The following is a 26772-nucleotide window of genomic DNA, read 5'->3' as shown; positions in this document are numbered from 1 at the left end:
ATTAAGTCCAAGGACTGGTACAGAATTGTGAATTCTAGCTTATTATCATCATGATTGTGATTTTTATTATTATTCCAAAAATCATTTAAGAAATATTAACATCCCATGTTCTAGAAGACTACATTAAACGTCATTTTAGTGAAAATGGGATCACTTGCCATAGAGAGTGCACATATCAAAAACCAGCTTATCTTCGAGTAGGTTTTGGTTATCAAATTCCTCAACATAATAAATCAAGTTTGTATTTCCAGTGATATCCTCTAGGAGAGATGATTTTGCCTGGAAGACCGAGACCAAGAGGATAACAACTCCTTTATTCCGAAGATCTGAAGCTGGTTCTTTAACTGTGTCATTTGACTTCCCATCAGTGATGAGGATGAGAAACTTCTTCACACCAAAACGTCCTCCATTCAAGGGTTCAAAGTAATCAGAAACAAATTCCAGTGCTTTTCCTATATAGGTTTTATTTTTAATAGGATTCATTCTGTCAATTGCATCAAAAATGTCATTTTTGGTCATATATTCAGTGAGCCCAAATTCTTTCTTGGTAACATTGCTGAACTGAACCACACCAATATGTCCTTGATCAATACCAACGTGAGTCTTGTCCACCACATTTTTCACAAATGTCTTTATTGTGCTGAAGGTAGAGTCTCCTATGCTCTTAGAAGTATCCACCAGAAATATGATATCTGCTTTTTTATCCTTACAATCTGTGAGTTATAAAGAAAATGGTGTTAATTCAAATGACAGTTTTCAAACTAAAAAGATAGCAAAAATAAATGCCATTTAACATTAAATCATGTTATAAAAATCAACTCAGATTTTTGATGCCTTCTCTCCTTCAGGACATGAGGGTTATTCCCTAATGCACTAAAACAAGGAAAAGTATTCTGAGGGTCAAAGGATATGAACAGCAGGTTTTGCATAAAGAAATCAAAGCTATGTATATTCATATTCTAAATAACTATTGATTAGAGAAGTGCAAATTAAATTCCTCTGAGAAGGAAGAGGTCATTAACTTCATAGGTAATCTATTCTGCTCCTCATTATGAATGATTCTAATTGTTAGGAAGCTTTTCTTGTCATAAAACCTGAATTTCTCATATTACCATCACGCCTATTTCATAGCTTGATCAACTGTTATCTGAAAGCCATTTGTGGAGAAATGTATGGAGGGAAGTGATTTCTCTTACCTTTTTCTTGGCAGATGATCTGTACAACTTCATCTTTTATTCTTTTTAAAGAGTCAAAATTATATACAAATTTAACTCGGTCCTTTGACCCCGCTATTTCTTCCAGATCTTTTATATTAGCTCCTTTGACGCCAATTGCATGAATGATGACGTCTTCCTCCCTTAGCCTCCTGGCTGGTTCTTCAACTTTGTCATCAGACTTTCCATCGGTCAAGACAAGAAGGTGACAGGGGACCTTGCTGGACTGCTTCTTCCTGGCATTCTGGATCACTTGGAGCATGAAATTCAAAGCTGCCCCTGTATTTGTTCTTTTATCCATGTGACGGATATTGAGAATGGCTTTGCTTAAGTCCTCCCTGTTAGAGTATTTGCCAATGCCAAACTCCTCTTGGCTTGTGGATGAATACTGTACTGCCCCAAACCGAACCTTCTCTGGGGCAACGATAAACATTCGTGTCACTCCCATCATGAAATTCTTGATTTCTTGGAAGTATCTTTTAGTGCTTCCTGAACCGTCAATGAGAAAATAGATATCAGCCCGTTCTGTTTCAATGCAGCCTGCAAGGAAATGAAAAGTTTATGCATTGTTAATGTTGGAATATTTGGAAAGAGCATCTAGGGAGAAACATTAAGGTTTTAGAAGTTTTAAAGAAAAGCTTCTTCAGCCATCTTTCTGGATCCTTTACATGATATGATATATAGACATGGACAAGGGGATCATTTGAACCTTGCAGGCCCTCTGCCACCCTAACTGTGAACTAAAATGCATTTAAGAGATAATTACAGATACAGTCAGATGTCCAGATGGGAAATTAAGTTTTTTAAAACAATCAATTAAGCATTTATGAACATTGACTCTATGTCAAATACTGTGTAAAGTATCAAGGATTCAAAGGCAAAATTAACTAGGAATTTATATTATCTTTGGGCTTACAGTATATACACAAATAAGTATACATAAGATATATTTAAAATAAATATAAAGCAACATTTTGAAGTTTTTATTCATTTTGGAAAACAAAAATGGAATGAAAAGGAACCTAGCTAAAGCCAAAATACTGGTGACAAATTAGTTGGTTTCTGAATAACTTTAACTTCTACTAACTTTTCCATAATTTATGACTGTGGAAATTCCTAATTATTCAATTCTGGTGAATGTATAGAAAAAGATTTTTTTCTTTGAAAATCTGTAACATAAACCATTTGAATAAGACTTCCTGATTGTCAAAAAATCCATTCAAAGAGAGTGGTCAGTTGGTTTTCAGAGGGCATATGAAAAGACAATGCTGGATCAGAAAAATCCTACCAAATTGCTTCAAATAGTTCTCCGTACCAGTCTCCTTGGTTTATTTTTGAAATTTTCTGGCTGGGCAAAGTATATGTTAAACCTTAGTATGTTGTGGAGTTTTTTTAATCATTGAGTGATTAAGTTAAATTGAATTTAAGATTGAATACAAATACCACATTCATACTTGGTTATTAATAATTTTCAATTAAAATAATTAAATTCAACACATAAAACAAGAATTCTTCACTTTTATTGGGGAGTTAGATAAATCCTATGAGTCCCTTCTCAGAATAAGGTTCTTAAATGCATAAAATAAAATACATAGGACATCAAAGGAAATAAAATTACCAAGTTTTTTAAAAAAAAGTTCATAGATCATTCCCAGATTGAGAAGCCTTTGCATTTATATGTTTCTAAAGTATTTAGAATACTTTATAAGATTAAAAATTGCAGAAAAGGTAGGCCTTTTCCTCATCTAACAACTCCTTACATTAGTGAAATCATACTTCAAATTCCTATCCATTGATAAGTCTCAATTTACTTAATAAATTCCCTCTTTTTCAGATTTTTGATTATTTCTAGTACAGGGGAGTTCTGGGTGGGGGATTCTGGGTGGGAGGGAATTGTACTTACTAATAACAGTTTCTATTGAAGATCTCTGAATGTATATTTCTTTTCACATTTATTACTGATAATATTTTTTAGGGTTTATGCCTAACCAAGGGATTATTCCATCAAGGGGTATGCCAATTTTCCCTTTAGGTTTATTATCTTCTGTTACAATTGCTTTTCTTCTTCTTTTTTTTTTTTTTTTTGCTGAAGCAATTGGGGTTAAGTGGCTTGCCCAGAGTCACACAGCTAGGGAGTAGTAATTATCTGAGAGACCAGATTTATAACTTTATAACCATAATTTGTAACTTTCTGTTATAATTGCTTTTCTTCTCCTTCTCCTCCTCCTCCTTTTTTTTTCTGAGGCAATTGGAATTAAGTGATTTGCCCAGGGTCACACAGCCAAGAAATAGTAAGTGTCTGAGAGACCAGATTCTTCTTAAATGAATTTTTAGTGTTATCATTTGTTTTTCTATCATCTAGATTTCACCTTGTCTCCTTCCTCTTTTTGCTTTTCCCTCCCAGAGAATTAGTTCTTATAACAAAAAACAGATTGCTTTTCAAAAATTAGACAAATGGGTATCACATTACTTGCTTTCTCAAATGGGTAGAAGAATTAGAGTGAAAAAGAGAATTAGGAAGTCAAGATTGTAAAAACTAATGTTAAAAAATTTTTAAATATGGCAATTGTAAATATATACATATATACATATATAAATTTGCAATTCTACTAGCAATGAATGAGTGTCTCTGTTCCTTAACAACTTTGTCAACATTGTTTCCTTGTATTTAATCATCTTTGCCAAGTTTATAAGAGTGAGATGGTATCTCCAAGTTGCTTTAATTTGTATGTCTATCTAAGTATCTAAATAGTTTAATGCTTCATGATTTTTTTAATTTAAAAAAAAATTAATTTTTCTTTTTGCTGAGGCAATTGGACTTGCTCAAGGTCACACAGCCAGGAAGTGTTAAGTATCTGAGGCCAAATTTGAACTCAGGTCCTCTTGACTTCCGGGCTGGTTCTCTGTTCACTGTGCCATCTCACTGCCTCCAATATGGATAATTAAAAAAAAAGAAACAAGATTAACATTCGTTTGAGGTAGAAAGAGAGAAAAAAAAGCAAATAGAGGTGAATTTAAGCCATAAATTAAATAAAGTTTCAGTGGTTTAAAACTGTACTACGCCTGTTAGAACATCCTGTATTCTTTGACCAGTGTCCATTCTGGGTGGGGAGAGACAGTACCTTTGTGAACAAGCAGTTTTAATAACAACTCTCCAAAGCTAGATATCTAAACATTTTGTCTGGGAAGCTAGAATCAAAATGATGGCAGAATGACATAGAAAATATGGAGCTGAAGACGTACCTGTCCTATAGCGTTCAGTTTGTTCATGTTGGATGGACATCTTGTAGTCTACTTCATACTGGAGTTTTTTTAGAAAAGTGACACTATAAGGTTCTAGGTCTGCATAGCTCTTCTGGATGGAAATATAATGATTTGGAGGGTAAGACACTATCTGTTCCAACTGAGTTTTGTTATAACCTTCGATGCCAATGGCAAAGATGGAGACATCCTGCAGTAGAAGGTCCTCAGCTGCTTCCATTACCTCATCTTCTGATGATCTATGGGTGATCAGGACGGCTATCTGGCGCACACCCTGGGCCTTCCTGCTTTGGCTAAAGACTTCTCGGGCCTTCTTCAAGGCTTTCCCAACGTAGGCTTTCCCTAACCTTACAGAGAGACTCCCAATGGCCCGTGCAATGTCAGCGTGGCTCATAGGATCTCCCAGAGAAGTGACCACTTCTGCCCTGTTGCTGAATCTCAATATGCCTATCCTGGTACAACCCGCCCTCACATCCATGGAGGCAGTGATGTTCTCCAGGAACCTCTGAAGGTCTCCCAAGTTCCTTCTGACTTCAAAGGATTCATCCAACAGGAAGACGATGTCAGCCATAGAATCTCTTTCACACACTGTGAGGACAAAAGAAGATTCCAAAGGTTAATGTAATCTCCTTATTGGTTTCTGTGAAGGCAACATTCAACTCCTTGAAAGACATTATCCAAGTAAAGACTAGTTAAGTTCATTTGGTGTTTGGAGTTTAAATGATCTGGATTCAAATCCTGCCTCTGGCACTTACTAGCCATGTGACTTTGGGTGAGTTACTTAATATTTATTTCCCTCAAACATTATGCTCTCTGAGATCATAAATGATGGGTAAGTTGCAAAAAAAGCATTGGTTCTCTCTGTCTCTATAGCATTGGTTCTCTTAACACAAATCACACATTCTTGAATTATTGTCAATCTCACAGGATTGTTAAGGGGCCAAAATGATGAGAACAGTAAAAGTTCATCAAATAGATATAACTTATCCAAGGTCACATAACTACTAAATGTATCTGAGGCAAAATCTGAACTCAGGTCTTCCTCCCAAGTCCAGCACATTAACACCAAAAGTACACTAATTACCAATGTGGAAGTCATTTCTAAATTTGTACACTAACTATGTACAGTAAGATTATGGGATGATTACAGCAAAATTTAAAAATCAAACCAAATTGGAGGGTACTTTTTTCATATGATCACAGATTTGGACCTGGAAAGACTAAGATTAAAAAACAAAATAATTCAATTACAGCAGGTCCAACACCATATGTAATTCTGCCAGATGATGGTCCCTTCTGTCAGAAAGTATTGTAAATGAACTTATACTTTAAATTTGCATCGCCCTTTGTTACTATATTGCCTCTGCTTGGCAAGAAGATTAGATGAGTTTACAGTGAAGACTCAGATATCCATGTAGTATCCAGGAAATATGGAAAGGATCTTAAGCAAATTGCAGTCAATTTATCCTTTTTTTTTTTAAATTATGTAAGACTGATATCTGATAATGATATGGGGCAGCTAGATGGCATCACAATGTCACAAGGAATACAGAAATGTGAACCCAATATACAGCTTTCAAAATGTTTAAATGAACTCTGGTTTCTTCATGGAATTAAATATCTCCCATATAATTTTTGTCAGTTTACTTACCCATTTCATCAACATCTTGAATGCTTTCCTGGTGCTTTATCGTCTCCTTAATAATCCTGGTCATGTTTTCTGAAAACATGCCCACATTTCTGACTGACCTAAGGTTATAGTGATACTGAGAAGTGGCCATGGCTTTTAGGTTTTCTTCTGAAGCATCTTGTAATCCCAATGAGATGATTTTCACTCCATCTCTCCTCAAGGCTTCAGCAGGTCCTACCACATCATCCTCAGAGTGGCCTGAAGCTAGGACAACTAAAATCTGGGGAAATAGTTTTTTATCTCTTGCATTTTCTGGCCCTGAGAAATAGGTCTTGTGGACTCTTTCTAGAGCGTTGCCTATTTTCAGGGACCCGCCAATGTAGCCAAAGTTCTTCTTGAGGTGGTTCAACATGGCGGCCTTGGTCCTAAAGGTGTGCAGCAGGAACTCCTGGTGTAGATCGTCACTATACTGGGCAATACCAATCCGGAACTTGTTGGCTTCAATGGGCAGACTGTTGATCACCTTGCTTAGGAAGGTTCTCACAAAGGGGAAGGACTTACTTCCCATGTTATCAGAACTATCTACCAGGAACACAACATCGGCAAATTCAGGACCTGCAAACCCAAGTCAGAAACAAAGAGGAAAGAAGAAAAGAAAGTTATTCTAAGACTTGGATCCTCAAAATCACAGGGCAATATAATGAGAAGTATATTGTCCTTTTGAATACAGATCCTAAATGAAAAAAAAATCATTATTCTGTGGTGATTAAATTCTAGAAAATTATCTTTAATATTTTTTTTCTAATTTCCAAATTGAAATTTAGTGAAAAACAGTAGAGAATGGAAATACCCACCAGTGGCAGGGGAAGGTTAAACAAAGTATAATTTATAAATGTAATGGAACACAATCATGCTGTTGGAAATAATGAAGATAATGGCTTCAGAGAAACCTGGAAGACTTGTGTGAACTGATGCAGGAGAATAATTTATAGCATTAACATTGTAGAAATGAACCAATTTTGAAAGACTTGGGATAAATACAACGATCAATCATGATAGAAGAGGACTAATGATAAAGGATGTTGTCCACCTCCTCTCAGAAAGAAGACAGACTAATATGCAGAATGAGATGCCCATGGGGCAGCTAGGTGGCGTAGTGGATGAAACACCAGCCCTGAATTCAGGAGGACCAGAATGAGATGCCCATTTTTGGACATGACCAACATGGAACACTTGTTTTCCCTGATGATGCATATTTGATATAAGATTTTGGTTTTCTTTTTTTCTTCTCATGGTAGATGGGCTGAAGGGGGATGATTGACTAGGGAAAGGCAGAAATGGGGGGAAAGACACATGATGATTGAAAAACTAAATTGGCCCATTCAAGCAAACGAGTTCCATATAGTGGACCAGGGGTTAGGGGTTGAGAAAGGCTCGTTTTTTTCTTAATTATAAGCCAGTGACTTTCAGAATTCATGCCATCTGGAACCACCAATCCTCCTTGATGTAGCATTGAAATTAAGCCAAGGTGGTACTGTTCTAGAGGGAAAGAAAACCATAGCTCAATGGCCAATGAAATGGACTTTGAAAGCCACCCATGGAAATCTTCCCAGGGGCTTGTTATCTGAACAGTTTGCATACACTGCCTCATCTATGTAGGTGGAAGACTCTGGAAATGAGTCACCTTAACCATGCTGAGGAATAAACCAAATATACAAGAGTCAGGAGTAGGAAGGGTAACTCCCCCCCAAAAAAACCCCAAGAGAGCTATTCTCTGCTGTTGCTGTTACCTAGTATCACCTTACAGGTGGTTGCTCAATAGAATACATTGTAAAATTACTATGCTATATTATGTAAAATTAGTAATTGGAAGAATTTTAGATGTAAAGTGAGATTTTAATCTCAAGAACTTCAAGAAAATTGGGATATTGACTTATGGGAGAGATTTTAAAAATTATCTCAACCTTAACCATTTTTAAAAGAAGGTCAAAAGGAAACATTCATTTTGAGAAATGTAGGAAGGAGAGCTGAGTCAGGAGCACTGGGGCAGAGAGGGAGAAGTGATTGACTTTTTTTCACTTGTTAAATTTCAGCAGCAATCTAGCCTGCTCATTTGGGCATAAATAATAGTGGCTGGTCAGGATTTAGGAGACAACTTAATTTCTGTACTTATACTACAGAGAGAATGAAAGACTGTGTCTTTCATATTTCACACAAATCATGAATTTTAAATACATCTTTGTTATCTTCTAGTGTTTGGATATTTTGTTAGTACTGTGTATTTACAGAGTGCTGACTGTGGTTTTTTCTTCCTTTTTTAAAAATATACAACCACTTTATCTGATCGTTTGGGTTTTTTTTTTTCAGAATTTAGTTTTCAGTCCAAACCCACCCTTTTATTCACCTCTGAAAATATCTGCTTATACATCTAATGGTGATCCATGATAAATATAAAGTATTAGAAACCAAAAGGACAAATACCAGGGCTCTGAACAGCTGATACTCCAAACCACATCATCAGGGTCAATGAGATTAGCAACATCTTCATCTTGTAGAATGTTTTTAAACTTGGACTCTGGAGAAAAAAATGAACATTTATAAGAGATAAAGATAAGAAATAAGATACAGAAATATTAAGCAATACTGGATTTTTAAACTTTGTATGTCAAGAAAGAATACACTGAGCTGTCATGGGGCTTAGCGGTGGACCAAAGGAATATGTAATAAAGAAGAGATAAAAGCATATTTGTAACAAGGGTGAAGAGGTCAGGACTTGGGCTCAGGCAGAACACCAAAGCTTTGAAGATGCAAAAATGTTAAATAAAGATTGTGCAAATGTACAATTGTGACATTTACATTACCTGTGATCTCCTCTTCATGAAATTTAAGTCAACTTTGAATATTCAACACCTTCCCAAATCCCTCAGCTTCCTCTTTTCTCTGATTGGAGGTTGAAACACTCCACTCCTCCCAAAGCTTTCCTCCATAGAAAGCTGGACCTGTACTCTCCAACTCACTCTTCACTGGTGTCCTCCCCATTTTCCTCTTACTCATCTATTTCCTCTAAGTTCTTCTAAGATTCTAAATTTCTTGAGGTCAGGGACTGTCTCTTTTTTTCCCCTTACTTGTATCCATAGTTTTTGCAGTGAATGTTTACTGAATTGAACTGACAGCATGTTCATTCTTTAAGCATCATACAAACTAGTTAGCAGGAATCATTAGTTAAATCAGAAAAGTTCCAAATAGTGTTTGTTCTAAATGCCTCCACTGCTACAAATCGGGTGAGCCACTCTTTGCTCTGCTCTTGTTCTATTCTTCCTTAGCAGATGGATTCCCAAAAAAGAGCCTTCCATTCTCTCTGGATCTTTCTTTACAGGGGCTGATGACCCTGAGTTACCTCTAAAAGGTAGTATATTGGAGTTTTCACCAGTAGGGCTAGTGTTAGAATCTCCTCTCTTCCTAAAAAAGAGTATTTATTTCAGGATATATTTAGTGCTAATGGCCCTACATTGTGAAGTGACTAGTTAAGGCACAGTCTTCTGTCATGTGCAAATCTGAAAGCCAGCCAATACATTAAATTCATATAAGATTATGTCAGTTCAGATCTATGAATGTCTGATTAGGAATTCAACAACTCTCTGGGGTGGGCCATTGATGGACCATTTTCTTTATGTGTATCCCAGGTTGGCAAACTTTAATGGCATCTTAGCTACAAGTTCTATTCAAAACAGAATATATTAACATGTAGGAGAGCAGTTCGGCTGTCCTTTGGGCCTACTATTTTCTGTGGGAATATGATCCCTTTCCATTTCTTCTTTTGTCTCCCATATAGGTCAACTTTACTGTAACAAGGGGAACTCCCAAGTCCTAGAAGTTAAGAGTGATTGATTCATTTTTAAATTCTCTACAGAGTATCTGATAAACAGTGGGTATTAAATAAATAGTTGCTGAATTGATTTGAAAAGCTTAAAGAATTCCTTTGATTCTAGTGATTCTTTTCAGTTAAATCACTGAAACTTGCTCTTCTTGAGTGAAACACAACTTCATTGGAAAATTCTGAGAATTCCTGCAAATGAAATCCTACAATTTTGATGAAATTAAAGTTGAATTAAAGTCACCCAAAGGGCACTTGAGGGAAGTACAAGATGAGTATAAACATTCTGAAACACATTACAGCAAAAACGAGTGTGAGAAAGGTAACAAAAAGGATTTCATGAGAAATATGCATTCCTGAAAAAAAAGAAAAAGGTGATTCTAAGATGAGAGTAATATTCTCACTCATACAGGCTTTATTCTTCATTAGTATCCATTCAAAGTCTAGAGATCTAGGGGAAAGCCCTAAAGTACATTGCGTGTATGCCTTAGAAAGGATTTATGGGAAGTCATGGATAAATGTTGTACAGGATGAGAAGAACCATAGGATCCTAAATACAGATGAATCTTTAGAGGGCACCTAATCTAAATACCAAAATTTTACAGTTGCAGAAACTGAGAGGATGTTACTTGTTCAAGGTCCTTCAGGTGGTAAGTGAGAGAGCATGAGTTGAAACTCAGATCCTATGACCTCAGATGTTTTACTTCAATCTATACCACAACCCACAGATCTATTGAGATATAAAATGAAGAACATATTTTGAAAGTTTTTCATTTTTACGAGAAAAATGGCAGGGATTTAATATAATCAACAAACTGAGAATTAGCAGAAGAAAAGACTGGTTTTCAAGGAGGCAGAAGAACTAAAAGCCAAATTGCCGACATTTTCTGGGTTATGGAAAAAAACAAGGGAATTTAAAAAAACTCAAGTATTTCTGCTTTATTGACTACATTAAAACCTTTATGTGGATCAGAACAAAATATGGCAAGTCCTCAAAGAGATAGGAGTTTCAGATCTTCTTTACTTGTCTCCCAAGGAACCTGTATGTGGGTCAAGAAGCAACAGAAGTGAACGTGAAATTGATTGATTTGAGAATGGAAAAGGAGTATAACGAGGCTATATATTATCACCTTATTTTTTAACTTATATGCAAGCATACATCATACAAAATCCGGAATTATGATTGCCAAGAGAATTATCAACAATCTCAAATATGCAGGTGATACTACTCTGATGGCAGAAAGTTATGATGAATTAAGAAGCCTCTTGACGAGGATAAACAAGAAGAGTGTAAAAACTGGCTTGAAGCTTAACATAAAAACAAACAAACGAATGAATCATAGAATCATGGCAACTAGTCCTTTCACTTCCTAGAAAATAAAAGGAGAAGAAGTGGAAGCAGCGTCAGATTTTATGTTCTTGGGGCTCAAAATCATTGCAGATGGTGACTGCAGCCATGAAATTAAAAGATGTTTGTTCCTTAAAAGGAAAGCTCTGGCAAATCTGGACAGCATACTAAAAAGCAGAGATATTACCTCGCCAGCAGAGATCCATATAATCAAAACTATGATTTCTTCCAGTGGTAATGTCCACTATGAGAGTTGGACAATAAAGAGAGTTGAGTGCTGTAGAATTGTTGCTTTCAAATTGTGATGCTGGAGAATACTTTTGAGAGTAACCTTGGACAACAAAGAGATTAAATCAATTAGTACTTAAAGAAATTAATTGACGCTATCTACTGGAAGGTCAAATACTAAAGTTCATACTTAACTATTTTAGCCACATCATTCATAGATGGAACTTAATAAGAAAAACCCTGATGTTGGGCAAGACTGAAGGCAAAAAAGAAAAAAATACAGAAAGGGAGAAGGAAAAATATCTGGAGTCACCAAGATATGGTATATCTTGTTCACAAATAGGAGGTAAGATGATTTTCCAATGAAGTTGTGTTTCACTCAAGAAGGGCAAGTTTCAGTGGCTTAACTGAAAAGAATCACTGGATTCCTTCCTAGCTCTTCAAATCAATTCAGCAAATATTTATTTAATACCCACTGTTTATAAGATACTCTATAGAGAATTTAAAAATGAATCAACCCCTCTTAACTTCTAGTGTCTTGAGTTCCCCTCATTACAGTAAGGTTGATTTGTATGGGAGACAAAGAAGGAAACGGAAAGGGATCATATTCTCACAAAGAATAGCAGGGTCAAAGGACAGCCGAACTGCTCTCCTACATATTAATACATTCTCCTTTGGATATAACTTATGGAGAGAGAAAAGGCCCAGGGCAGAGTCCTGAAGGGCACACAGGACTAGTGGGAATGATATGGAAGAGAACCAAAGGAGGCAGAGAAAGATTGGTCAGATCAGTAGGAGAAGAATCAGGAAAAAGTAGCATCCAGCCCATCTAGAAGAGAAAATCAAAGAGGAGAAAGTGTCAATGGCTGCACAGAAGTCGAGGAGAAGGAGGAGTGAGTAAAGGCCATTGGTTCTGGCAGCTAAGAGATCATTAGTAACTTTGGAGAGAGCAGTTTCAGTGAAATGATAAACTGTAGCAGAAGTTGTATTGTAAGGGGGAGACTGAGGAGAAAGAGTGGAAGCACCTTTTGAAGGAGGTTAGCTATAAAATGCACAAAATATATAGGAAGAGAGTTAATAGGAAAGGAAGTACCAAGTGAGAGTTGATTTCAGGTTTGGGGAGACATGGGCATATTTGCAGGCAACAGGGAAAGAATCAGTAGAGAGGGAGAGACTGAAAATAAGGGAGACCAGTCTATTGGAGAAGATGAAATGGTATCATTTGAACAAGAAGAGGGTCCTTGGTAAGGAAAAAGGCCACTTCATCACAGGGGTGAAGGAGGAGAGAGTGGCAGAAAGCAGCTCAGTGATAGGAGATGAGGAAGAAGAGAGAAGAGGGACCCCTGAGGAATGGCCTCAAGTTTCCCTATAAAATAACAAAGTTCTCAGATGAGAGGGCAAGGGGAGAGGACCCATGGGAGGTTTGAGGTGGGATGAGAAGTTTTGGAAGAATTGCTGTGGAAGATGGGAAAGAAAGTGATAAAGGCATGCATGATAGAATTGTCTAGCAGCAGAGAGGGCCGAGGTAAGATTGTATAACAATTAGGTTATAGTGGAGCTAATCAAAAGCTAGTCTTCATTCAGTAGCATGCATGTTGTCATGCCTTTCACCTAATGCTGATAAAAGACAGAAAGGATACTTCATTCCAGTTAGACATCCCTAGACCTATTTTTGTAAAGAGAAGTGGATGGAGCCAAAAGAAACCCAGAAGACACCCAAAGGAACAGACAGGTATCAATTAGATTCAACACATATCCCCATTATTGCCACCTCTCCTAACATGTAGGGGTGAGCCCCAGTAATATAACATCCCCTGGTATAGGTCAGGGGAAAAGTGAACAGCTTGCTAGACTGGCACATAGTAGATTCCTAATAAATAATTTATTTACTTATAATCAGCTGACTACAAAATCTCTTCAAATGAGAACCATGTCTAGCAGAGTGCTTCATACATATTAGATATTTGTTGAATTTTAAATGAAATAGAAGTTGGAATATGGAGACTCAAGGCAATTCCAATAGACTTGGGAAGAAAAATGTCATCTGCTTCAGAGAGAACTATGGAGACTGCATGTGGATCGAAGCATAGTGTTTTCACCTTTTATTGTTGTTGTTTGTTTTATTTCTTTGGGGGGGAGGGGGAGAAGAACCAAAATGGCAGACAGAAGACACGGCTTTCTGTGACCTCTTCTGATCTTCTCTCAAACCAACAGTAGATTAAGTCTCTAAACTGGTATTTCTTTCTTGTGGTTTTTTCCCCTTTTTGTCTGATTTTTCTTGTACAACATGACAAATATGGATGTTTAAAAGGATTGTACAATTTAAGCTATGCCAAATTGCTTGTTGACTTGAGGAAGGAGAAAAATTTGGAATGCAAAGTCTTACACGAATATTAAAAACAATCTTTACATGTATTTGGAAAAATAAAATACAATTGAAAAAAATTTTTAAAAAGAAATAGAATTAAGATGAGCATTTCCCAGAGATTCCTGTACCAGAGAAGATGTTGGTCTGAATTATTTTTATTATTAAAAATAATAGCTAACATTTATAGAGCGCTTGTTATATGCCAGGAACTGTGTCAAATCTCACTTGATTGTCACCTTGGAAGGGAAGAAGGTGCTATTATTATCTTATTTTACAAATGAGGAAACTGAGACAAATAAAAGATTAAATGAATTAGTGTTGGAGTCCAGATTTGAATTTGGGTTTTTGTGACTCCAGGGCCAAGGCTTTATCCACTGCCAACTTAACTCCCCATAGATGAATCTGCATGTCTACGCCAATGCTAAATTCTGTAAAGGACAAGGCTGCCAGAGTATGGCAAAGTAGTCCAAGCTAACTCGAAGGTCATCTTGTCCAACCCTCTCATCTTATAAGAAGAAAACTAAGGATTTGAACCCAGAGACTCTGACTCCTGAGTTTTATGTAAGGAATTTTTCATTCCGCTTATTCCCAACTCTCCATGGAGCCAAGATGCTTCCTGGTTCACAGAGCAGAAAGCAATGATGGATTGGAACCACCAAGAAAAGACTGTGCTAGGGGATTCTTCACTAGCTTGGTCACTATAGGAAATTAAATCAGGGATGAGGGAAGAACGGTTGAAAGAACTCTCTTGCAAAACAAAAACTGAGTGGTAACCCATTCTTGACAGAAATGAAACAATGATGTTATTAGCTGGCATGTTTTAAATTCAACTTAACACCCACATAAGCTTTAGCAGGATTAGATATAATAACAAGAACATTTACATAACACATTTATTGTCCCAGTTGAGTCTCATAACAATGTGGTAAGTCCTATTATCATCTCTCCCACCCCCTTTACACTTCCCCCCACACCCTTTACAGATAAGGCTAGGAGTAGCTGACATCCAAAATCACAAAGCTAGGAAGTAGCTGAGGTAGGATTTGAACTCAGCTCTTCTTGGTTCCAAGTCCAGAATTCTAATCATTGAAAAACATCATCCGGGTTTTAGAAATAGTAGCCAGTTATATCTAAAAAAGACTCCTTTCTACAACATTTTGCTTAAAGACCTTAGGAACCATCACCTCCTGCAGCAGTCCCATCTGCTTTCTGGACACTTCTAAATATGAGGAAGTTTTTCCTGACATTGAGCCCAAATTAGCTTCTCTGAAGCCTCCACCCATTGCTCCTAGTTTTGTCCTCTGGGATAAGCAGAATTCCACTAATACAGTTTTCAAAGGCAATCTTTCAAATACTGAAAACCAAGAACATTCCCCTTCCCCATCCCCCGAGTGTTTTCTTCTCTAGTTAAATAACCCAAACATTCCTTCCCCAAATCCATTTATATAAACTTGAAGCTCTTTACTATCCTGGCTGTCTTCCACTAAACTGCCTCTAGTAGAACAATATTCTTCTTTCTCCTCCGCCTCCTCTTCTTCCTCTACCTCTTTTCCCTCTTCTTCCTCTTCTTTTTTCTCCTCTTCCTCATTTATTTCTTTTTCTCCTTCTGGTTCCTTCTCCTCTTCCTCCTCCTCCTCCTCCTCCTCCTCCTTTTTCTCCTCTACTCATCATCCATTTCAGGTAAAGTACTTTTCTAGGTGATGATGTTCAGTACATAGAATCAGGAAGACCTGAATTCAGATATGGCCTCAGAAACTTATATCTGTGTGAGCCTGAGCAAGTCATTGAACTTTCTTTGCCTCAGTGCTGTCATCTGTAAGACCAGCTAGAAAAGAAAATGACACACCATTCCAATATCTTTGCCAAGAAAACCCCGAATTGGGTCACAAAGAATCAGACACGATTGAAATGACTAAATAGCAAAGTTGATGAAAATATAGAGGTACAACCTGATCCTTGTCTGGAGTAATTGGAGAGTAGGTGTTCATTTGTTTTTATTCACGTCTGACTGTTTGTGATCCCATTGGGGTTTTCTTGGCAAAGATATTGGAGTGGTTTGCCATTTCCTTCTCCAGCTCATTTTGCAGCTAAGGAATTGAGGCAAATAGGGTTAAGGGACTAAGTGTCTGAAGGCTAATCTGAACTCAGGAATATATCTTCCCTCTCCAGGCCAGGAACTCTGTCCACTACACCAGCTAGCTGCCCCAAATTAGAGACCAAACACCAAATCTCTTTCTGACATTGGGTGGTTCAGATACTTTAATTCCTATTTGGGTAATTTAGAGATTTCTTATTTTTGCTGACAATTTCAGCCTTAGAATTTTTAGTCTTGTTAATATATAATAAACATTAAAAATAATAAAAGGCACAGAGAGGAAATATGTGAGAACTAAATAAGGCGCTTTGGCTGAACAATAGATGGTTTGAAGGAGAATAAGACCAAAATTAAGGGGGCCTTGAAAGCTAGAACCAGAGGGGCAGCTAGGTGGCGCAGTGGATAGAGCACCAGCCCTGAATTCAGGAGGACCCGAGTTCAAAATATGGTCTCAGACACTTAACACTTCCTAGCTGGGTGACCCTGGGCAAGTCACTTAACCCCAGCCTCAGGGGGGGAAAAAAAAAAAAAAAGAAAGTTAGAACCAGGAAGTTGTAAATCTCAAAGCCCTAATTATAAAAATATAAGCTTTTAATGCAACCACAAATCCAAGATGGAAATTATCTGGAGTAAACAATTTAAAAATAAGTTCAACATTAAGAATTAGATTCAAAGACTTATGGTGCATCTCAGCTAGTCAGTGCTGATGGTACCACACTGATTAATGGTAAAGACATTGTTCTGGAGAGATGGGCCGAACACTTCCATAGCATTCTCAATAGACCCACATCAATAAATGCTGAAGCTATTGACCACTGACCTCAAAATTCACTAAATGTTCAAGATCAAACAGTGATTTTTAAACAAATCTAAGAGCAGTCCAATCCCTGACCAAGCTTTTGAGGCCACAAGTGATTTGAAGAGAATATCAAAGCTGAGACAGAACCACACAAAACCCAATTCATCTGAATTGAGGGAAAATCTACTTTGAAAAGCTGAGTTATGGTCTCTGGTTATTATAATGCCTTTTAACTCTCGTGGTAGCAGTGATAATGTGGCCTAAAATATAAGCATATGGGAGCATATGCATAGAAAGTACTGTGTATGAAAAAATGAATAAATTATTTTTATGTCAGTAGCTGGTATAATATAGTATATGTCTCCTTTTTGGAGATTCCTCATTCATGTGCTACTTATTGACAGTAGGCATTCCCTCAAGGCTCTGTTCTTCTTGTCTTTTCTCTTCTGCTACACTATTTCTTTTCATGAGCTTATCAGTTCCCATGGATTCAATCATTATTGCCCTGCAGATCTGTGTATCCAGGCATCTCTGCTGACCCCAACCTTAAATTTCCAATTACCTATTGGACATCCCATAAGACTGTCCCATAAATTCAACACATCCAAAATGGAATTCGTTATCTTTCCTCCAAAATCTTCCAAATTCCTTATGACTATTGAAGACATCTACACTATCCCAGTGACTCAGATACTTGGTCATCCTTGACTCCTCTTTCCTATCCAATGTATTGAAAAGTCCTGTTAGAATCATCTTCACAGCATCTTTCTTGTAATCCTCCATTTTTTCCTCTGATTCTATGATCACCGTTGGGCAATGGGTTCACCCAGCTATCAAACCAGTCTTCCTTATGCTCAGATCTGATCTCTCCCATTCCCCAAATTCCAATAATTCCCTATTACTTCCAGGATCAAATATAATATTCTCTGTTATTCTTTCAAAGTCACTTGTAATTGCTTTCTAGCTTTCCAGCCTCTTACAACTTACTCTCAAGCTCTCTGCCATCCAGTGGCTGCCCTCCTGGCTGTTCCTCTCACAAGATGCTCTGAGGCCAAGCACTTGCACTGACTGTTCCCTATGTCTGGGATGCTCTCATTCTTTTCTCCATCTCCTGGTTCCCGTCAACTCTCAGCTAAAATCTCACCTTCTCAAAGAGCCTTTTTCAGACCCCCTTAATGCTAATGTCCTTCAAAGATAATCTCCAATTTATCATGTATGATCATATTATACAGATATATATGTTCATATATGTATATATACACATACATATATGGATATGTGGGTATGTAATATATACAGTATCATATTATCACATATAAGTCACACAATAATATATTATCATCTATCTATATATATATGTATACATATGTGTGCATAAAATCTTGTTGGTACATAATTGTTTACATGTTTTTTCCCCATTAGACCGTGATCTCCAAGAGGGCAAAGACTATTTTTTGCCTTTCTTTGTATCCCCAACAGTTACCACAGTACCAGGAACACAGTAAGTGCTTAATAAACATTTGTTGACTTGACTTAAATTAACCTCTCAATGTTCTAAGAAATGCTCTAAAAGTTGGGAGGCATCAAAGGACCCAGGGGATCCAGTGATGAAAGAGTGAAGAAGACCTAAGTTTGAATCTCATCTTGGTCATTTACTGGGTATGCCATCTGAGTCAATTTACTTAATGTCCCTCAGCTTCTATTTCCTTATCTATAAAATGCATATGGGATGGACTTGATAGCCTTGAAGTTGAAGGTCTCTTTGAGCCCCAATCTACAAATCTATGATCCTCTGAAATCTTAGGTCAGGTCCAAACAAATAAACAAAACAAAAACAAAACAAAAAACTAGGAATGACTAAAAACTGAAATTGGGTTAGGAGGCATAGATAGTGGAAAGTGAATTGTAATGAGACACAGAAGAGGTCAGGTGATGGGGCATGGAAAAAGAAGCAGAAACATTCCAGAATAAATCTGTGTGATCCTCTGAGATGAATACAACTGGTCTCCACGTAAGACCTGGAGGTGCTTCAGATGATTGGGTACAAAGGCATCTGGGCATTTGCCAACAATTTAAGGGGCTAAGTGTGGAATCACCAGATCCTTCTTTGGCCAAATGAACCAGGATCCTTTTTCCAAACTAGAGAACCTGGCCACAGTGATGACTTCTGGTGGGTAAGGCACAGCCAAAGTAAATAAGCAGGAATATTTTGGTAACTAAATATCAGCCACAAGCACTTATTAAGTTCTTACAGTGGACCAGATACTATGTTAGGCACAGGAGATACAAAGACACAGAGACCGACTTCAAAGATACTGTGTCCTACAATGATAATTGGTTTTCCTTTGTCTGGAGGCTTATAGCTAATAAAATATATTTAAACTACAAGCAAGCCTTTTTCAAATATGTTGTAATTGTTGTTATTTAGTCCTTTCTGTCGTGTCCAATTCCTTATAACTCCATTTGGAGTTTTCTTGGCAAAGATACTAGTTGCTGCTATTAACAACTCCTATTCCCAGACCCAAATGACACCGTTCCAGAGGACAACTGGGTTTTTGCTGGGTGCTCTGTTCAATAATTTGCACATTCTCAGGGCAGAGGGGCAAAAGCAACCATGACCAGCATTTTCGGGGATTATTAAGTTAGATATCAGAAAGACGGATTTGAGAGAGGGAGGATCTGGAGAGAAGGACTAATTAGGAGACTATTGCAATAGTCCATGGGAGATGTGACAAAGGCTTAAACAAGGGTAATAACAGGGAGAGTAAAGAAAAGATTCATAGAAGACATGGTAAAGAAGTATCAATAGAACCTAGTATTTCCTAGGGTGAACAGAGAAAAAGATGAGTCAAAGAAACTCTAGGATTTCAAGTTGGCTTGACTGGGAGGATGGCGGTACCTTTAATAGAAAGGTGTAGGTTTACAGAGAAAGGGGATAAGTTCAGTTTGGGACATGGTTAGTTTCAAGTTCTGGAGTAACATCCAGATGAAGGGTTGGAGGCACAGGATTCGAATTCAGAGAAATAAATTAGTCACGGAGAATAAAAAGAAAGGCAAAAATATGGTTCCTGTCCTTGAGTTCACTTTGTAAAGGATAAAGATAATATGCAAATAATTATGTACACACAAGACATAGAGAATTTATTTCTTTTTTTATTTCAAATATATATATTTGAAAGAGTTGTTTCAGTAGTGGTAGCTTTAGAGGCTGGATTGCCAAGGGCTAGAGAGAGACATGAAGTGGAAGCATTATTAACTACATTTTCTAGAATTTCATTAGTGAAAGAGAAGAGAGAGGAAGATTGCTTGAGGTATTAGTACATTTAGAGAAAGTTTTGCTTATTTTTGTTTTATGATTAGGAGAGACTTGGGCATACTTCTAAGCAACTGATAAAGATTTAGGACACTGGAAGAAGCTGAAGATAGGGTGATGGCTTAAACTTTTAAGAAATTGGTCAGGGATGGGGTCAAGGGCTCAATTAGAAAAGCTAAACCTGCAAAGGAGAAAGGCCATCTTATTCTTTGAGACCAAAATATTAATAGAGAAGATGGATGCAGAGGAAGAAAAGTTTTGAAAAGCCAAGATTTTCTCTGGAGACAGGACATCAGATTTTCTTAAGAAATTGAAAAAAAAATTAGAACATCTCCTTTGAGAAGGATGATAGTCAACTGGAGATAAATAGGATTTACCTCAAGACAGAGAAAACCCCATGGGGATAAGACAGAATGAATTTATAGGAGACTCAGTTGACATGGTTCCTGTGACTTTCTCCAGAATATGGACAACCTCCAGAAAGTTTGGTCTGCCTAATTCCATAGGAACTTAAATAATTTGCTTTATTAATTGGTTGGTTTATCAGCTAATTCTTAAGATTACAATCTGTTGGAGATAAAAGGGATCTCAGAACTCATCTAGTCTGCTTGTTTCATTTACTAAATCACTGTTGGTATTCATTACTTATCAAATAACCCTAACCCTACTTTCTTAAACCTGTCCAAACCTATACCAAATGTAAGAAACTTTGAGTTCTGAGAAGAACCCAAAGAACTGGAGCAGAAACTCAGCATCAAAGAAAATTGGCTGCTTCATAAAGTCAATTATTGTACTTTTATATTTCTAGAATTCAATGCTTAATGTAAATACTACAGGCTTAAAGTGTATTTTTTTAATCAAAGGTGCTTTGAACTTGGCAAAGAAAAAAATTAAATAGTCACAAAAACTTGATATGTGTGTGAATTATTATATTTTCCTATAAGATTCATAAAATATTCAGAAATTGATCATTAAATATTCAGTCACAAGCTCACTGTATAGCTATAATGAAGACAATGTCTGCAACCATGATATTTATCTTCACAGGCTTACAGCATTCCAAGATATTTCATTATGTTTCATTAGTCTCTGAGGTTCTTTTCAAACTAAGTGATTTTTAAAAAAAAACAATTTGTTTGAAATCCTTTTAGACACTTTAAGTAAAAAAGCAATTACTTGTCCACTATAATGAACAAGCTGCTATTTTATACTTTAAAGTTCTAAGAATATCAACTTTCAAACTATTCACTATATAAAGAACTCCGAAGAAATTTTTTCTTTTATGCTAATGTTCAGAAATAAAATAAAACTGCATGAAAGGGGGCAGCTAGATGGCACCGCGAATAGACCAATAGGTCCAGAGTGCTGGTTCATATCCAGCCTTAGACACCTAACACTTAATAGCTGTGTGATCCTAGCCAAATCACTTAACTCCAAGGAAGAAAGGAAAGAAGGAAGGAAGGAAGGAAGGAAGGAAGGAAGGAAGGAAGGAAGGAAGGAAGGAAGGAAGGAAGGAAGGAAGGAAGGAAGGAAGGAAGGAAGGAAGGAAGGAAGGAAGGAAGGAAGGGAGGGAGGGAGGGAGGGAGGGAGGGAGGGAGGGAGGGAGGGAGGGAGGGAAAAAAAGGAAAGAAAGAAAACTGCATGAAGACATTCCCCATTTCACAGTCACAGAGTCTCCCAGAGTTAGAAGGGACTCTTAAAAACAAATGAACCCACCCAAACTATTGGCATTTATTTGGATTTTTTGGTGGAATCTCAAGAAAATACCTGGCTTTTATTGGGAGAGAATTTCCTTTCCCAAAGCAGATCAGCAAAACTTATCATTTTCCAGAATTACCCCAGGCACTAAAAGCTTAAGTGAGATTCAGGATCATAGTCTGTGAAAAAAGTGTTGGGGTGATATATTCAATAACCAAGTTCATATTGTGCTGAATATATGCAACATCTAATGAAAGAATTGTCTCCAAATTAATGTTCCAATAAAATCAACTAGAGAAATCTTCCAAGCAGCTATACCTCAGTCTTATCGATTAGCTCCAAAAGGGGTGAGCTTGTCCTTTGAGTGGGGCATGTACCAGGTTTTCAGACTCCAAGCCTGGCTCTTGCTATACTGGGCAATGCTGCTTCTTATTTGGGATAATATCCATCAGTATTAAATAATGAGGCAGAGCTTTATCAGGAAGCAGCTATGGAGTGCAGTGAAGTGCCAGTGCATCAGGAAGGTTCAACTTTGTGAGTTTAAATCTGGCCTCAGATACTTGGCTAGCTGTGTGACCTAACCCTGTTTGCCTCAGTTTCCACATCTGTAAAATGAACTGGAGAAAGAAGTACAAAACTCCTCCAGTCTCTTTGCCAAGAAAACCCCAAATAGGGTCATGAAGAATTGGCCATGACTGAAAATGACTCAACAATAACAAAAAGAAATTTATGGAACAGAGCCCATAGGACCAATAGGAATAGGGATTAGAGCTGTGATTTCATTGGAAGAAGAAACTCCTCCCTCTGGCAATGTAGGTCATCACAATCCCAGTAATTTATCAACTTGAAGAGTTTCCTCAGTTACACTGAGAAGTTGTAAGGAGTTAAGATTCATGACCAGATTCTATGAGAGAAAAGATTAAAATTCAAGTCTTCTAGACTCCAATGCTAGTTCTCTGTCCACTCCACCAGAGATGTCAAACATCTTCCCAAATGTATGAAAGCAGATTAAAATGCAATTGGAGGGGCAGCGAGGTGGCAGTGGCACAGTGGATAGAGCACCAGCCCTGAAGTCAGAAGGACCTGAGTTCAAATCTGCTCTCAGACACTTAACACTTCCTAGCTGTGTGTCACTTAATCCCAATTGCCTCAGCAAAAAAAAAAAAAAAAAAAAAAGCAATTGAAAAAGCTTTAACAAAATAAGTGAAAACACAAAAGAACATAGATAATGTTAATTAATATGTGGTTTTCTAAGACAATATACAGCCTGCAGTGATCTTTATTTCCTCATTTCTATTTGAGTTTGATACCATTGGACTGTACCATTATGCCTCTAGCATAACAATAACTACATGATAAACAATAACAATAAACAGTAAATAGAGATACATAGGGCTTAACTATTTATTTTTTATAAAGCTTTTTGTTTTCAAAACACATGCATAGTTTTCAACATTCACCCTTGCAAAACCTTGTGTTCAATTTTTTCTCCCTCCTTTCCCCTACCCTCTCTCCTAGATGGCAAGTAATCCAATATATGTTAAATATGTACAAATCTTCTATACATATTTCCATAATTATTATGCTGCACAAGAAAAATCAAATCAAAAAGGAAAAAATGAGAAAGAAAACAAAATGCAAGCAAGCGATAACAAAAAAGTGAAAATACTATGTTGTGATCCACTCAGTCCCTACAGCCCTCCCTCTGGGTGCAGATCATTGGAACTGACTTGAATCATCTAGCTATTGAAAAGACCAAGTCCATCAGAATTGATCATCCTATAATCTTGTTGTTGCTATGTATAATGTTCTCTTGGTTCTACTCACTTCACTTAGCATCAATTCATTTTAAGTCTTTCCAGGCCTCTCTGAAATCATCCTGCTGGTCATAGAACAATAATATCCCACTACATTCATGTTCAGCCATTGTTCAGCCATTCCCCAATTGATGGGCATCCATTCAGTTTCCAGTTTCTTGCCACTACAAAAATGGCTGCCATAAACATTTTTGCACATGTGGGTCCCTTTCCCTTTTTTATGATCTCTTTGGGAAGCAGGCCCAGTAGAGACACTGCTGGATCAAAAGATATGCACAGTTTAATAGTCCTTTGGGGATATCAAACTGTATTATAAAGCAGTAATCATCCAAACAATCTGCTACTGGCTACGAAATAGAGTAATGGCTCAGGGGAATAGATTAAGTACAAACTATATTATAATTGGTGATCATAGTAATCTGATATTTGATAAACCCAAAGATCTAAGCTTTTGGAACAAAAACTCATTATTTGACAAAAACTGCAGGGAAAACTGGAAAACAGTATGGCAGAATTTAGATATAGACTAACATCTCACACTGCATACTAAGAGAAGGTAAAAATGGGTACTTGATTTAAACAAATATAACAAATTAAGAGAGCAAGGAATAGTTTATCAGATTTATGGATAAGGAAAGAATATAAGACCTAAGAAAATATACAGAGCATTACAAAATGTAAACTAGACAATTTTGATTCTATAAAATTATAAAGGTTTTGTGCAAACAAAAAAATGCAATCAAAATTGTGAGAAAACCAAAAAATCAGGGAAACTTTTTTTTGCAACAAGTATCTCTGATTTCAAATATACAGAAAGCTGAGCCAAATTTATAAAAATATAAGTCATTCCCCAATTGATAAATGGTCAAAGGATATGAACAAGCAGTTTTCAAAGAAATCAAAGACACATGAAAAAATGCTCTAAATTATTACTTCTGGGAAAGATTCAAATTAAAATAACTCTGAGATACCATATCACACTTATCAGAGTGGCTAATATAACAAAAGGGAAACTTTTGGATGTGGGAAAACTGAAGCATTAATTCATTGTTGTTGGAGATATGAACTAATCTAACCACTCTGGAGAGCAATTGGGAACTATGCCCAAAGGGCTATAAAACTGTGCATATCCTTTGCTCCAGAAATACTACTGCTAGGTCTATATTATAAAAAATCCAAAAAAGGGAAAAGGATATATCTGTACAAAATATGTATAGCAGCTCTTTTGGGATGACTAAGAATTGGAAATCAAAAGGATGATTGATTCAGTAATGGCTAAACAAGCTGTGGTGTATGATTGTAATGGAATATTATTGTAAAATAAGAAATGACAAGCAGGATGATTTCAGAAAGACTTAACAAGAATTGATGCATATTGAAGTGAGGGGAACCAGGAGCACTCAATGAAGAACTGTGAATGACTTAGCTATTCTCAGCAATACAATGATCCAAGACAATCCCAAAAGACTAATGGTAAAGCATACCATCCTTTTTCAGAGAAAGAACTGATATTGTTATTTTTTACTTTCTTTTTTTTTCTTTTATGAGTCTTCTTGTTCAAAATTACTAATATGGAAATATTTTACATAATTGCACATGCATAACCTATATCTGATTGCTCACCATCTAAAGAAGGGGGGAGGGAAAATAGGTTGAATTTGGAACTCAATACTTTAAATAAAAATATTAAATGAAAAAAAAAGTTCTGCAGAATAGGTATCATTATCATCTCTATTTTACAGGTAAAAAAATTGAGGCAAACTTGCCAAGAATCGCTCAGCTAGTTAGTATCTGAGATCAGTTTGGATTTAGCTCTTTCAGACTCCAAATTTGGCACTCTTTCTAGCACCCCACCTAATTAGCCCAAAGATAGGCTTGGTCAGGTGTGGGTAAATAGAAGCAGTGAGCAATGGCTTGGTGGGTTTGCTAAATCTATGATGTTGAGTGATTTTCCCCTTATTATGCTCAAGAACACTAAGCATTCATTAATATTCTTTGTGGATGTTGTAGCATTAAGACACAAAGGTGCTTTGATAAAGATATTATTTACCTTTAAAGATGGCATCAAGGCTGGCTCCTATATACAGGACACTTCAAGACCATGGGGATGCCTGTTACTTTGGATAACAAAGAAAGAGAAGACTTTATTTTCATTATGAGTCTACACTAAATAGGGGACAGCTGTGTCTGTATCACAAAGGTAACCCAATTGAGCGCCTCCTGAGATGCCAGATCACAGGAACACACATGTAGAACAGAAAGGGACCTCAGAAATCATAAAATCCAAGCTCTCCTTTTATAAATGAAGAAATGAAGCCCAGGGTCTCACCACTGATAAACAGAATCCAAATGTTACAATCTGAGCCAGAAATACAGGTCATCGCATTCCCAATCCAGGGCTCTCTTCACCATTCTTAATTTATTAGATTTTTGTTTTGTTTTGCTTTTGCCTCATAAAGAACATCTAGTTTCTGACCATTCTGGTTATTTTTTGGAAACCAAAGTAAACAAAAACGGAGGAAAAACACTTAAACCTTTAAGACAAAATCCATATTTCCATTTGGAGGCCCTCTCTCTTTCCTCTCTCTTTTCTGCCACAAAGCTCACAGAAATGCGCAGATGCCCAGAAAGACAATCCTACAATGTCCAATCTGTACTCCAAAAGCAAATTCCCAGGGAGCCGGGATCTTCAAAGTTCTTCCCTATTGCACATAGATTGCTCGGAGGCCCCAATATTTCAGGTACAGTTTTCTCATTGCACTGTATCATAATTGTCTGGCTTTCCAACCCTAATTGTCTCTATATCTCTCCACTTCATTGTATATCCTCACTCTAAGATAATTAATTGCATTTAAAGCTGGAAAGAACCATAGAGATCAATCAAACAAGCATTCTCTATTTACCAGGCACCAGAGATTTCCTAATTCATTGAGCTTCCTCGTTTTACAGAGGAGGAGAGGAGTTACAGAGAGAAGTGACTTCCTCAAAGTCCCCCACGTGGTAACTAGCTGCGACTGGATTTGAACTAAATGCTCCCTCTAAATCCAATGCCCCGGACTCGTGGGCCGCCAGGGGGCTTCACCGGAAAGAGTAGGGGCTTTGGCTCGGAGGATCTAGGTCCAAATCA

At 37.0% G+C, this 26772-nt stretch overlaps 1 protein-coding gene across 1 annotated transcript in view; it reads right to left on the bottom strand.

Annotated features, from left to right (window-relative positions):
• COL6A5 (collagen type VI alpha 5 chain) overlaps positions 1-25763 on the bottom strand; it is a 101730-nt gene extending 75967 nt beyond the window's left edge. The window contains exons 1-6 of the mRNA XM_074270836.1: positions 25696-25763; positions 8587-8680; positions 6127-6720; positions 4458-5063; positions 1197-1754; positions 159-713 (exon numbers count right to left, since the gene is read on the bottom strand). Coding sequence (XP_074126937.1) covers positions 159-713; positions 1197-1754; positions 4458-5063; positions 6127-6720; positions 8587-8680; positions 25696-25710 — 2422 coding nt within the window. The 5' untranslated portion in view covers positions 25711-25763. The remainder of the gene's footprint in view (positions 1-158; positions 714-1196; positions 1755-4457; positions 5064-6126; positions 6721-8586; positions 8681-25695) is intronic.
• Positions 25764-26772: the final 1009 nt, after the last annotated feature.

This window comes from Sminthopsis crassicaudata, chromosome 5 (genome assembly GCF_048593235.1).
Source record: "Sminthopsis crassicaudata isolate SCR6 chromosome 5, ASM4859323v1, whole genome shotgun sequence".
Taxonomy (NCBI): Eukaryota; Metazoa; Chordata; class Mammalia; order Dasyuromorphia; family Dasyuridae; genus Sminthopsis; species Sminthopsis crassicaudata.
This window is presented reverse-complemented; position numbering and strand designations above follow the sequence as displayed.